Here is a 15,175-nt window from a genome sequence, read left to right as displayed (position 1 = left end):
AGCTTTACTACCCGGTTTCGCCCGAGACTTAGATTATTGTCTTGGATTAATACACGGCCTACGCAGAGGGTTGGGGGGGGGGGGGTGCGTGACGTCAGCAGGCACACTGCGTGACGTTGCCGCATGCGGGTGACATCACAGATGTAACGTCACGGCTCACTTGCCGTGCAAAATATATCCATTATTGCGCCCCCTATTTTTATACTTTTTGCATTGGGTACAGTCTGGAAGCTACCCACATACCAAATTTCAAGTTTGTTGCATGTTGGGAAGTATGCTAAACATTTCGAACAGACACACATATTCACAAATTTCTCTTTTATATATATATAGATATACACAAACAAAGGACATTACCATTATTAAACATAATCGCGACGTGTTTAATACTAGAATTGAACCGTATGGCGGTTCCCCGGGGTACCATAGTATCCCGACTCTCGCATAATGTCCGTGATGCAGTCATTTTTAGTCTGTTGATGGTCGGCCAAGGTGGCAATCGACTCATCTCGACGAGCTGTACACGATGCACTGTGGTGCATTACGAGCGTTCAGGGTTTCAGCGAAATCGTCGTGGCTGCGTTTCGACAATGCAGAGTGGCACTGATTTCGGATTGATTGGTACCCCAGTCACGGAGTTAAGTACACCCCTGGAAAAAATAGTGTCCCAGAAATAAAATATTTAATTGCCTCGGCCATTTTGTATTATTTGGTACCCCGGGGTACCGCCATGAGAATCAGATGTTACAGTTGTCTCTGTTACCGTTGTTCATAGGGTCCCAGCGGCGATGGTGGTCCCAGAGGTCCCCGGGGACGGAAGGGAATTAAGGTGAGAGGCTGCTGTCCATGGTGCTAGGACTGTCATTTGCCTTGCAGGCTCATTCAAGTCTATGTCGTATCTTCTATTCTTAAATACAGTATATAAATAACAAAAATATATAGTGTTCATGCCAACGCAGGTGAACCACCTTCATCAAATGTGTTATAATTCCAATTCTGACCAAATACATTAGATCGGTGACCTACAAATGTGTTTAAACCACAGTGTTTTATTTAATTTAGAATGTTTTATTTGTTGAATGATATTAATTGCTTCTAATTATGCGAATATTGTCTACCTCTTCACACACTTAATACATTTAAAATATATATATTTGGTGCTATGTGCCAAAAATAAGTTAATGGTGTTTCCAACTGAAATAAACATGGAGCGGTGTTTTTTTCTTCTTATTTACCATCCTGAGCCAGCGCTTGAAATTCTGCAAATCCATGGCAGGGATGAATCTTTGCAAAGGACAACTAACTTGCGATGTACCATTTGGATTAATTTATGCTCATGAAACGGACTTCACTTACAGACTTATCTAACATGTGCCTTGATTGATATGCATTTATGTTGAACATCCAGGGCTTTCCAAATTGCAACATGATCTTAATGTAGCAAGTGCACAAAACAAATACACCTGCAAGGAGCACAAATGTAAGAAAACTGTGCTCTCCTACAGGGCATGGATGGTCCCCAAGGAAGAGATGGAGAACCCGGAATTCCCGGGAACCCCGGTGTGGCTGGACCAGCTGGCCAAATGTCTGATGATACTTCCTACTTGGGCATGGGCGGGGTGAGACATACAGAGCAATCACGTGAAACTTGCTCTCACACACATGCAAGTGCATGCACAACAAAGACAAAGATCCCCCGTATAGCCTACACAGGCTGTTGTGGTAAGTGCCTTTAGCGAGCACATATGAAGGCCCACATGGCACACGAAGGGGGTGGGTGGCCAACATTACGCAGGCCGCCTTTGTCTCCCCAGTGGCGATGTTTACACACCACACCAGGTACTCATTTGAGGCTGAGTCTACCTAGGGGAGGCCCAGGACTGGTTCAGATTAGCGAGCACCTATGAAGGCCCACATGGCACACGAAGGGGGTGGGTGGCCAACATTACGCAGGCCGCCTTTGCCTCCCCTGTGGCGATGTTTACACACCACACCAGGTATTCATTTGAGGCTGAGTCGACCTAGGGAAGGCCCAGGACTGGTTCAGATTATTGTCATTGTTGTTGGCCGTGAGAGGGAATCGAACTCGGGTTGCCGGGTTCATAGTGCAGTGTGCTAACCGCTACACTACCCCACAGCACAACGCGCACTCGTTCACATACATGCGTAACTCACTCACACAAAAACTCAAACACTTGCAACCCGCACACACATATTTCTGTCTTTACTTATTGCATGAAAATGCAAAATTATCTCTAGAGACTGAACAAGTTATGCACTAATATGCTAATAGATGACTATAATTGGTAAACAGTATTTTAAAAGGCACTGGAGTATTGGTCACAAAAATGAATGTGAGCATACTTACTTATTCATTGTATAGACACCACGTGGCCAGCTCTCAGAAAATGGTTTAAAGTAAGCATTCGTAGAAGAGCCCAGATATTTAAGCATCTTCAATAAAGATTTACACATTATACAAATTGTGAATGTAAATATATGTTATCATATGAGAGGAATAAATGTAAAATCAATGGTGAATGCCCGCAATTTAATTATCAGCCAGAGTTACATATTTGCTGTGAATTGTTGTCATACTTATTCAATAACATCGTGTTATTTTCAAAACGTTTATGCATAAATAGAAAATATGTAAAATATGCTGATGGAAAAGAAGTAACGCCTTGGCATTCACATTTTCCCAACACGGAGGTCACTAGTCCACATGGAAAGCTGATCACAACTCTACAGTGATAATCCATTGTTCTGTACTTAGTTCTGTCCACGTGAACGGCACCTTCTGGAAGAGCCTAATGGCATATTGTCAGTCGAGGGACATCTAGTGATGAATTAATGCAATGGATGCATGCATTTAGGAGGATGAACAGATCCAAAATGTTGAAAAGTTATGCAAACAATGTGATCGTTTTCACATTTTGGTCAAGAATCGATTTGAAATTCGTCAATTAACCTCTCACGACGTGTTGTCATCATTCACCACTTTTGGTGAATATTTAACATTATTTACATAAAAATGTAGAATACTGTACTAAACTCACGGGTTTATATTCACAATCACTTGATAATTTTATTTCATACATACTTGGTATCGTGATTTCTGTATGGGCATTGTGTTAAGCATCAAGTCGTTCAAATGTGGCTCAATCTAAGTGTGTTCTTCTGCAATCGTCTCCCATTTACAGAACTTTGCTGCTCAGTACAAGGATCAACCTGGACCTCCACCACCCGGACCCCCGGTATGTATCCTTAGTCCACCTTAGTCACTAGCCAAACACTCGCCCGAACCAGACTCCAAACACTAGTCCTAATCAGACTCCACACTCTCCATAACCAGACTACACATCAGCCTACAACACTACCATTTGTTGTATAATATAGAAGCTCACAATATTGAGTTGCACACTACCTTAATTATAGTTGGTGTTCAGATTAATGTATGGATGTCATGAAATGTCTTTATTTTTATTAATCTTCCCCAAGAAAATATCCCCTGTACACCGAAATTATATTGAGAATCTCAATGTATGTACAGAGGGATTTAAATAAATCCATATATTGTTTTATTAGTAGTTGATGTTCAAAATATATACAATCTACAAATTGTATTCACTGGTCAGCAAATATTTAATTATATATCTCAGGACATTTAATTAAGAAAACACATTTTGTTTTACATTGGTGTTACATTCATTTATTTATGTAAACATATACGTATTTATTTTTAGCACCCTTTTCAGTTATTTTATGTAAAATTCCATAGCGTTTGGTCTAAAATAGTACGCGGACATGACGATTTTTATTCAACCCCTCTCTAACACACAATGAAACCACATAGCGAGGCACTTGTGAATATCAGTTCGGTCATAAATTAGTACTATTTGCAGTGCTGTGCAATTTAGCCTAAAATGGACATTCACGGTAGTGATAAAACTGGCAACACACCATTATTATTCCACGGTCATGATTGTGTTATTCGATCTCGTGATAACTATTGGGCTGTTGTCCTTTTTCCTTAAGCGTATATGTTGAACATATTTCGCACCCTATGTAGACAATCGTGATAATCGGAGGTGCGGCGGGGGGGGGTGCAATGAACGGAACACATAAAGTACTTTTCTATATAGATATTGAACGTGTGCAGTAAGTGTTCACACAAAAAATATAATTTTTTATTGTTACCATAGCTCTTTGCTGAGACGTTCATGTGGCCGTGGCTAACATGCAACATGTGTTTTTTTTCTTTCCCTTAGGGACCCATGGGACCCCGAGGTGCTCCCGGTTCCGTCGGAGCCCCGGTGAGAATGGTCCCCCACTAACCCGATGCTGTCGCCTGCACGTGCTACACCCTCGCCTCGTGAAGGCGTTCACCCAAATGCAGCGTTCTTTATGTCGTCCAAATGATCGCTATGGAATTGTTTCAGGGTGGTACTGCTTCAGGATAAATCGCGTCTGAAATACCCACGCAAGTTTGTTAATATAACGATGTGAAAATTATATATATATTTTTTAAATATGAAGAAAAAAAAGCGTTGTGTTAATTTCGTTTGCTTGACGTAAATGTATTTATAGAAAAAGTTATTCAAGTAAAGGTTTATTGACCCAGGCCACTCTTGCAAATGAGCCTGTCCTGGTCTCTTGAGTTCTCACCTGGTGAAACAAATAAATATAACATGGGCTTGCTTTGAATTTATAGGATTTGATGTCTGAATAGAATATGATTGCTCTATTGTGTTAGGTTATTTAACATATAACATGTGGGTATAGTGTATATAATGTATCAAGAGCTGTGTGTTTGATGTACTTTAAATATTCCATTTTAACTTCCACTTCAAAGTTCACGTTTCATCTGTATGACTATTATAACCAGTTATTTTAAACACACCATATGCTTAACAGTCAAACATCGAATTTTACAGCTTAATGAAACCATACTACATTGCTTATAAGGAAGAAGTATAGGTGATTTATTTTCACATGTAAATTGCACAAGTTTGGTACAGTATTAGAACTATTGTCTTTTTAGGTTATCTATATGCATTGGGGAGGCAAGTACTGTGGTGTTATTAACAGTCTGAATATGTGTTTAATCAACTATTGTCTTTTCTTCATCTTCACGTGTAGCACTGACCCACTGCATCTCTGACCCATTGCCCCAATGCATCAGTGCTTTCCACATTGTATCATCGCCTTAGCATTTGCCATTCTATTTATTGCACGGAGTAGGCTGTGTGTATTACAGAATGACTTTACTGGATGATGCCTTATTGGGCGTGTGCTGGGTGGCGAGGGTATTTTCTGGATGCAAGTAGCCAGGACAGAACATTCTCCTCAAGCGCGATTGTCCACAATGTTTCATGGACAAAAACTGAAAAACAGATCCCACTGTATTAACCCTTTATCCAGAGCATAACTGTTTTACACACCGGCTCTATTAAAATCTTAAATGAATCATCATTGGCAAAAGGTGACTATCCCAATACATGCATTTGGCCAGTGCATCGTTCTAGATAATTACTGATCTCTGTTGCTGGTTAATGAGCCTGTTAGTTTAGAGTCATGCATGTCTCCTACCGAGTGTATCCTGAAATGGACCAAAACGGTTAATGCGGCTGGGTCAATTGTAATCTGAGTGCACTGGAGTTGGCCTTGTGTTGTCTCAGTGGTTTTATTGGTGGAGCAATATTACACGTTGGCCTGATGATCATCTTTAGAAGCTAGTGTTTGCATTGAATGCCAATGCTGTCAGTATAGTATGGTGCACTGATATTGTTGACATATCAACCCCCCCCCCCCCCCACACACACTTTGTGGGGTTTGGTTTTAAGAAAGGTCTATGAACAATGTAATGTAGATGTACCTTAAAGATCGCAGCTGTGATGATCATAGGGCTTGTTTTTCTTCCGCAGGCCTTTGCACACATGTGTATTAGTATTTGTAGGCCTGTGTGTACTAACCTACCTCGTGTGCATCCATAGGGCCCAGCTGGATACCAAGGAGCCCCTGGTGAGCCTGGCAGTTTGGGACCACCTGTAAGTACAACTGAGATCTCTAGTTCTTGCGTTATTGAGTCCAGCAGAATGTTATTGCTACATAATCGTTAAATACCATATTCATAAAAATACACTATATATGTATGGATTAATGATCAAGTTTTGAATATGATTTTCATTGAACTAAAAATATGAGTTGATAATTAATCATTCAATTGAAACTTAATAAATTATTTATTTCGGGAAATTATGTCCAATACCAGATCAATCTATCTTTCTATCAAATACTATATCAAATGGTAAATGTATTTTCGCTAAAAACATTGGTGGAATGAGAGCCCTATACATTTATAGCATTACTATTTACATTTTAATACGAATGATCATTCCCATTTTCTATTCAGCAAGGAATAGATTATGTACAGCGCAATGGCTTGTTCATCAGTTCATTGTCGTGGGTAGTTGACTTCGCATTATGTACTGTTCAATGGAATAATAATAAAACACCTGCCTTCAAAATGTAACCATTTAATCTTTAACTTTGTGTCCCATTTCAGGGCCCAGTCGGACCTTCAGGTCCCCCAGGCGCTGTTGGCAAGAATGGAGATGATGTAAGTGAAATGAGCTATGGAAAATAGGCCACATGTCCTCAATAAATAAATCGCTTACATTTCAGTTATACCACCGCGTAGATTTTGCGATTTCCCTCTATCACTCTCTGATGTGTTGTTGGGTTGCACCACATGTTGTTCGGCACAATGTCCAACGTTTCGCTTTCACGTGCCTGGAGCTTATCTGTGAGCTTGGAACTTCTCCGGTAAGCTCCCGGCACATGGAGCTAAAACGTCGGGCATGTTGCAGAACGACGCATGGTACAATCTTAAGACACATCGGGGAGATTTTTTTTTTATTTAACTTGTTTTTCACTGACTACCATTAGCCATTGTATAGCACATATATACAGTTACGTTGGTGTCACCCTCACTGATGTAATGCTGATGTTTTGCAGGGTGAGGCTGGCCGTTCAGGCAGGAATGGAGAGCGAGGATTGCCCGGTGCTCAGGTACGTGATGGAACTATGACCAAGGCCACATGTACTGAAGGTTCCAGGTCAATAATAAACACTTCAAATTGTTGAATTAGCAGTCTTTGTAAAAACATTTATCTAATCGACCTGTTGTAATATAATATGCGACACAAAGTCAAAATGGTGGAATCGCTGAGATCTGTAAGTTGATCGTCACCCTTTATTCCATCACTATGGTGAAACCGCCATGTAATTATTGCCCTTGTTAAATATCACACACCAACATACAATGTGCTAACAGCACACTGGTTTCATTGCAAAGTCGTTAACAAGTGGTACACCATGTATGGATTACATACCTGTCAACCCCTTATCAGTGCCTACATTTTTTCAGACCAACTCAGACCTTATTGGTTACCCGTGCCCTTATACATCTCAACGTTCATCCTACAAAGTCCCATCACAAGGGAGAAACACTAACAAATAGACGAAATAATTGCCCGTATTGAAACGGCTATATGCCGTATAGGCCTGAAAACTAAATTTCCCTGTACAAGAATACGGGGTGAATTGTATGGGTTGACAGGTATGGGATTGCAGGGTGCACTTACAAGAAAACTGTGAACTGTATCATCCTCACATCATCACGATCCATGGGCAGACAGCCCTTAGGTGTCCACTGCCCATTGTGTGATGTTTCCACTTTCCTCTGCCTTGTGCCAATATGCTCAAGTAATACCACATCCTTTTGGCACCAATCTCCTTATGTCATCATCAAGCCATCCTCTGTTAGGTCTTCCTCTCTTTCCGGTTCCTTCCATTTTTGTCAAACAACGCAATTATAATTTTGCTGCTGTTGTCCACCCTACATGCGTCCAAATAGCTCCAGTTACCTTCTCGTCACTGCCTGCATCATCAGGGCCTCTATTACACATATTCACAAACTCTATCACAAATATTAATTACCCACATCATTACAGTGCATGCGATATTGCCACGGCTATGCAACCGACCCACCTTTGGAGTAGATAATGTAACCATAGGTGGTACATAGCGTCTGCATTCACTGTGACTGTTCGCTTGAGGTCACTGGTTAAGTTGAAGTGGTATGAGAGTGCGCGGGTGACATGGCTGATGTTTGTCTTCGGCAGGGAGGTCGTGGGTTCCCAGGAACCCCTGGTCTTCCCGGCATCAAGGGAAGCAGGGTAAGTGAATTTAGTGGCATCACCACACTGCTGTGCGATGCTGCAGTCATTCACAAACTCTTGAGAACCGCTCGTTGTGTTTAGTTTGTTGTCCTTCCCTGCACCTCCCATTAGCACGGTTGGCTATGTATGGTGCGAAAGAAGTCCAATATCATACATACTAACCTTAAAACAAAGCAGTGCAACGAATGCTTTGTATCCTTAACTTTCGAACGTAACGAAATATGAATGTATTTTTAAAAAATATATACCCATAATAAACGCTTTTGACAGCAGTATTTTTTTAAAATGTTACTGCTGGGTTCTGCGAACTGACGTTGCCTTCCATTTCAGGGCTTCAACGGAAAAGATGGAGGGAAGGGAGAGACTGGTGCTGCTGGAGCAAGGGTGAGGACCATTGTTCACGAAAATCCGGAGATAGCGTGGTGTTGGTTACTCTGTAAAACTAAACTGTGTTATATTAACTCGCGCACACACACACACTACAATAGCACCTGCAGCTGTGGTTAGATTTACTGGGCACGGTGAAGTGCAAACAACTCCCATAACCAACACAATGTGAAGAGGCCTCTGTCCAGCAGTAGATTCACAAATCTACCACTTAATATGTTTCAGCATAAAGAAGACCTAACATGGGAATGAAATTAATATATCCTAACCCTTTGCAGTGCCCAAAATATGCATCTGCACATAATTTCTGATGTAGTTCTATGTGGGTTTGGGTATAACAAATAGAAATGGTTCAGTTTTGTAATGTTGGGAATATTAAGAATGGTATTCTAACGTGGGGATTGAGTGGGGGTGCAATGGTCAGTGCCTGTTATGAAACTGGTGACCTGAGTTCAATTCCTGGCGACGGTTAACTTCTGTGGAGGGTGAAATCTGATCATGGATTGCAGCGGATTAACGAAGTGCTCTACATTATTATTATCACTAACTATTCTATGGTGCATTTAAAAATATTATTGATGTTAATTTAATAACATACCTTCATGATCTCTTTTACAGGGAGAGTCCGGTAGCCCTGGCGCTAATGGTGTACCTGGAGCAGCGGTACGTGGTTTGTCTAAATGTCATATACTAGCTGTGAATACTAAGGAGCTATAAGTACATCAGATGGCAGACTTGCAGCGAATCACTCATTCATGATAAAAAAAAAAGGCAAGCATTCTTGCGCCGGTTTATATAATCCAATTAAAGTGATTACAAAACACTGTCCCTTTAACAACATCAAATCGGCTTGTGAAAAAATCAACCCGTAAAAACAAAGTTTTTCACTATAAATCCTTTATATGCGTGGCGGCTAGAGTCCTCTCGTCCTCTGGCTTGAGATGGCTGCCACCTATGGGTCAGATGATTGCCTGCCACCATTAAGCAATTGGTAATTAAATATCATTTATTTTTTTCTAAAAAGTGTAACATTTTGGGAAAAAAATTTCAAGAAAATAAATTGTCACGCACAACGAGTCTGTGTACAAAATGTCAACTCGATTGGATCACGGGAAGTGGGTTAAAAAACGACCGAAAGATTTGCACGGTCGTAAGCGCGCAAGCAAGCAAGCAAGTGAACTTAATATAAAGGATTTTAAAATAGCCTCATAGCTTATCGGATTCCTCCAGTCTAAATAAATGTTCTGATTCTTATCTTTCGAAGCTGTTTTCTGACATTATGTGATGCCCTCTTAGACTATGAGGGTTCTGAAGATAATTTTATTTGCTTATTGACATGAGTCAGATAGCATCGTTGAAATAACGTTACTTGTCAAAAAAATGTAAAGGTAAAAAAGATGATAATTTTTTTTTACCCTTGTCATGTTTGCATAGACCACAATACCTGCAGTCATAATGCAAACAAAAAACATAACTCTGATAATGTATACACTGTCCTTGAAGTTGATCAATCAACGACAGTGCATGTTTTTGTTTGCATTATGACTGCAGGTATTGTGGTCTATGCAAACATGACTCCTTGTAAAAAAGGTGTCAGTTTTGTTGCCAGATAGAAGGGTAAAAAAAAACAATTATCATATTTTTTACTGGCAAATGAGGTTCCAATGGTGTAAAAAAGATGCTTTGTTCTGGACCTAACATGGGTAACAAATGAATCGACACATACTCAGAATAGTTCATCCTACTTAGAGTACTCAGATAGCTACTTTTTGTTTTGTGTATATCTCAATTTAAATGAAAGAATGTATTTATGGAATGTTTTGGTATGCTGATGTTTATAATCAAGCATATTACGATAATGAAATTTATAATACCGATATGCTTTCAGACAAAGTTTGTCAATCTGTGCACATTACCAGCCGCGACACGTCAATGAAAAGCGTGTACATTCACAAACAAAATGTAACAATGTTTTAAACAGAAAAGTTGAACAATAGTTGAAACCAAAAACACGAAAACACGCATTGAGAGATGCAATGCATGAAATTATACTGAGATACAAGAAGTGGAGTGCACGTATCGGGGACCAACATTTGTGTTCACCTGCATTATATTTTGCCGTGGCAGTCACCTGCATGAAGGGTGCTTTATGCTTTTGCTGTGGTATCACGTCGACTGCGCTGTGCTGCTATGTGGTGCTCATTTGTATCTTCTGCACTTCAGGGCCCACGGGGTTCGCCTGGTGAGAGGGGCCGTACAGGACCCAATGGCCCTGCTGTGAGTAGACCTTCAACCAACATCATACACATGGGTGTATACATATACACCCAAATCATATAACGCATATTTGTATACATCCCCTTGTGTTTTTACAATGGTCTCTTGTTCGTGTTTTTTTATTGCTCTAACCAGGTTTCTATGGTGTAAAAAGTTCCCCATAGAAAATGAGCATTTATTTGCCAAATGGGATTTACCTTTATTTTAAATTATCACGGGTAACTGGCTTGGTACTAACTTCAACGAGTCCTCGTGTTGTTTGTTCCCTAATCTATGAAACGCTCGTCAAGGTACACATACACTCAGAGGCGTAGCTAGGGGGGGGCAGGGGGGTACATATGTCCCCAGGCGCCAAGGTAAAGGGGCGCCAAAATGAGGCTTACAACGTTACATTGTAACTTATTGCGGCAGGCGCGGCAGCCTGAAACTACTGCACAAATCTACACCTCAACCTAAAAGTTTATATATCCTGCCACACAGCCTACATGTCATGTAATTACATTTTGGTACGCGGAAAATTTGAATGCGGATGAGGATAAAAATGTTGGAAACTTTCTCGCGCTGATCAAACTCGTTGCTCAGTATGACCCATTGTTAGCAAAACATGTACAGCACGCAGGAGAAAATCCGGGATCAGTTTCTTATTTGTCACCGGAAATCCAGAATGAATTTATCCACATACTTACGTCGACTTTAAAGAACCAATTGTTGAGTGATATCAGGAAAAACAAGTACTACGGTATCTTACTTGACTCAACTCCTGATCTAGGACATCGGGAACAGCTTTCTCAGGTCATAAGATTTGTGGATGTGGATTTTCAAACTAAAAAAGTAACTATCAAAAATAATTTTTAGGTTATATCGAGATACATGCAAAATATGCAGCAAGCCTAGAAAGAGTCATCGTCGAGAGACTGAAATCTGACAACATACCTCTAGCCGACTGTCGGGTACAATGTTATGACAATGCTGCTGTGATGACTGGGCATATATCCGCCTTCAACAACGAATATGTGACAAAAATCACAGAGCATTGTTTGTCAACTGTGACAACCACAGCTTAAACTTAGCAGGAGTACACTCAGCTAAACAGGATCCACTTGTCATATTTTTTGGAACAGTTGAAAGTATATATTTGTTTCTCTCTCGTTCAACAATTCATTGGGAAAAGTAAAAAAAAAGCTGTGCCCATCACAGTAAAGCGGGAGGCTGAAACACGCTGGAGTGCACGATCAGAAAGCTGTTCAAGCTATCTATGAAGGACTGGATGAACTAGTAGGGCTGCTAGACAAATTATCGGAGGACGTAACTATGACGCCTGAAACCAGAAGTGATGCAGAACAGTTACAGGTGTAACTCACTACACAGGCATGCATATTCAATTTTAACTTCATAGTTCTATTACATTTATGGAATGTCATTCTTGGAAAAATTGATCGTGTTCAGAAGCGCTTACAGGATCCTACTATGAATTTCAAGGAAGCAGCAACTGATCTTGAATCTTTGGAGAATGAATTTGTCAAGCTTCGTGATGATTTGAGCCAAGTTGCTGTAGAAAACGCCAAAACAAGATGCACAGCCTGGGGGATCGATGTGGACAGAAGAATTAGGCGACGTCGTAAGATGCCAGGAGAACTGGCAAGAGATGCAGGACTTTCAGCAGAAGAAGAAATTGTGCGCGTTATGAAGAGTGTATTTAATCGACTTCAACAGGAAATGTCAACACGGTTTTTACGACTAAAAGACTTGAACACAAAATTTGGATTTCTGCTGGACGTCAAAACTCTTCTATCCGACACAGATGTCGATGCAATGAGTCAAAATTGCACAGATTTTGGAAATTTCTATGACACCGACATCAATGGCCACGAACTTTTCACAGAAATTGGAGATTCCAAAATGCTGCTCAGTAACCGGAATGAAGTTCTACCAGAAACTCCTTTGAATCTTCTTGGTTTTATTGTGTTTTATGCAGACGACGTATTTCCGAATTTGTGAATTTCACTGCAAATTTTATTAACAATAGCAGTTTCAATTGCAAGCTGTGAGCGGTCGTTCAGCAAATTGAAACTTATTTTGTCGTATTTGCGTGCTTCAATGGGACAAGATCGTCTCAGCGATCTTGCTCTTCTTAGCGTTGAAAGAGAAACATTGGAAAAATCAGATTTTGATTACGTGATTGACCAGTTTGCGACAGTGAAATCAAGAAAAATTAATCTTTTGTAGACTATGTCAACCAGTCTACGACAGTGACTGAGTGAGCCATGTATTATAATTTCTATAAATTTGCTTCTTTAAATACAATGTTTCATTACAATTTAAATTGTTATTCCTTATTCGATGTAATAGGAAAATGTGATTAAACGGGGGGGGGGGGGGGGGGCGCCAATTTTATAGTTCGTCCCCGGGCGCAAAATATCCTAGCTACGCCTCTGCATACACTTCCCTCCGACTCCTGCTGCATGTTTAATGAGTGTTGGCCTGCGTTTGTGTCATCTTGCAGGGAGCACGTGGTAACGATGGACAGAGCGGACCCCCGGGACCCAGGGTAAGCATAAGCAGCCCATTAGCATTACAACAAAGCTAAGACAGTCCACGCTGAATTGATGTGTTTGCCCAGATTAATGTCTGTAAAAGTGTTACGGATCAGGGGGTGTCAAGAATGGATTTATCAAACTCCTAGGACATACGTTTCAAACAACACATACACATAACGTGTATAAAGCACTCGGTATTTGTGCATTATGCATAAGAGCATCAGCAGTTCCTGAAGACTCGCACTGTCGTCCTCTTCTATGGTAATTTTTTTGTGGCATTGTGGTCCTCATTTACAGATTTTATCCTAGGGGGCAGCGGTCATCATTGCAGGAGGTCTGCAAGAGGGTAAAGGGTCCTTAGTCTAAGAGAAGTTGAAACCTATGTTATAGGTGCATTGATGTTTTCCATACCTTCATTTGATTCCTATTAGGGAATTAATATCTGTTGGTTCATTTACTTATGTACATCATTTTTGCATGTTTATAAAATGTTTAATACATATAATTGCCATCCTCAATTCTTTAAAAACAGACTTCGTTCAAATATGTCTTAAATGGGTTTTTTAGCAAACAGGGTTAATATCTCCACAAACAGAAATTGAACAATAATATGACCGATTATAAAATACCAACATCTCCTCTACTGAACTCACAAATTGCAAACGACCTGGTGTTAGCTCAACTGCAAGGGCGAAATTAATTATGGCATCGCAAGACATTGGTGGATGGTTATGACGTGGGGATGCCTTCATCCAGCAGTGAATTGGTTATGGTTGTTAATGATGAAAAATATCTACGTGTACAGGATTGATTCTCCTCTGCCCATCTCCCCTGTCCCCAAAACAAGAAAAATATAAACTGACTCATCTCAGGACAATAAATACACAACTTGGAGTGATACATGAGATTGTCCTTCGGCTTGAGGTGTCTGTCATAAGTCTACGAATTACCTATCGTATAATCTTCATCCCTCACTCATGATTGTGTTCATTTTTCCCAAACAGGGACCCAACGGACCCACTGGCCCAGCTGGTTTCCCCGGTGCTCCAGGACCCAAGGTGAGTGAGACGATAGCAATAACATATTTAGTGCATTTGTAATAGAATACTAGATCAAGAGGAAAATGTCATTATGGCCAAAGTCAAATTATGTCCCCCGAATACTATTTGGTCAATGTAAGGAACTCGCTGTTAACATAAACATTGGCATGAGGCTCATCTACATGGGAAGTGCTGAGCCAGTGTTGCAAACAGTTCTGTTTGAACACTCACAGTACATTTTGAAAGAATAACAAAGGTTTATGGTTATTTCAGAAGTCGTGTAAGGTGTTATTGAGGCAATATTAAGTTTATCTAAAGACCTCACACTGCATTAAAGCAGATTACCTCTTGTCTGTGGCTGTTTTTATAATTTTCCTAAAGAGTTTATTTCTGAAAATGCCTCATGCCATGTTTCTCCGAGACTGCTTAAACAAGGAAACAGCGTGACCAAAGGTTTTTGATCTCCAAATGCTACGTGGCCCAAAAGCTCTCTGTGCCCTTTTGTAAATGCGAATATGGCTCTGGGTTTCCACCTGTCCTAGTTTTTCCAGAATGTTCTTATTTTTTAGGTAGTTGTCGTGATATATCTGGTCATTGTTCCTGGGAAACAAAAGTCCCAATGTTTTTCCCCATTTGAATAATAATTATAATACACCACTTGAGGCAACGCATTGAAATATGGTTGTGC

At 40.4% G+C, this 15,175-nt stretch overlaps 1 protein-coding gene across 1 annotated transcript in view; it reads left to right on the top strand.

Annotated features, from left to right (window-relative positions):
• Window positions 1-788: 788 nt before the first annotated feature.
• LOC144732787 (uncharacterized) overlaps window positions 789-15,175 on the top strand; it is a 48,771-nt gene continuing 34,384 nt past the window's right edge. The window contains exons 1-13 of the mRNA XM_078614769.1: window positions 789-829; window positions 1,506-1,619; window positions 3,204-3,257; window positions 4,272-4,316; window positions 5,997-6,024; window positions 6,569-6,622; window positions 7,021-7,074; window positions 8,190-8,243; window positions 8,577-8,630; window positions 9,252-9,303; window positions 10,857-10,875; window positions 13,414-13,458; window positions 14,452-14,505. Coding sequence (XP_078470895.1) covers window positions 789-829; window positions 1,506-1,619; window positions 3,204-3,257; window positions 4,272-4,316; window positions 5,997-6,024; window positions 6,569-6,622; window positions 7,021-7,074; window positions 8,190-8,243; window positions 8,577-8,630; window positions 9,252-9,303; window positions 10,857-10,875; window positions 13,414-13,458; window positions 14,452-14,505 — 668 coding nt within the window. The remainder of the gene's footprint in view (window positions 830-1,505; window positions 1,620-3,203; window positions 3,258-4,271; window positions 4,317-5,996; window positions 6,025-6,568; window positions 6,623-7,020; window positions 7,075-8,189; window positions 8,244-8,576; window positions 8,631-9,251; window positions 9,304-10,856; window positions 10,876-13,413; window positions 13,459-14,451; window positions 14,506-15,175) is intronic.

Source organism: Lampetra planeri, chromosome 1 (assembly GCF_965212315.1).
Source record: "Lampetra planeri chromosome 1, kcLamPlan1.2.h2, whole genome shotgun sequence".
Taxonomy (NCBI): domain Eukaryota; kingdom Metazoa; phylum Chordata; class Hyperoartia; order Petromyzontiformes; family Petromyzontidae; genus Lampetra; species Lampetra planeri.
Note: the sequence above shows the minus strand (reverse complement) of the source record. Positions and strands in the feature narration are given on the sequence as shown.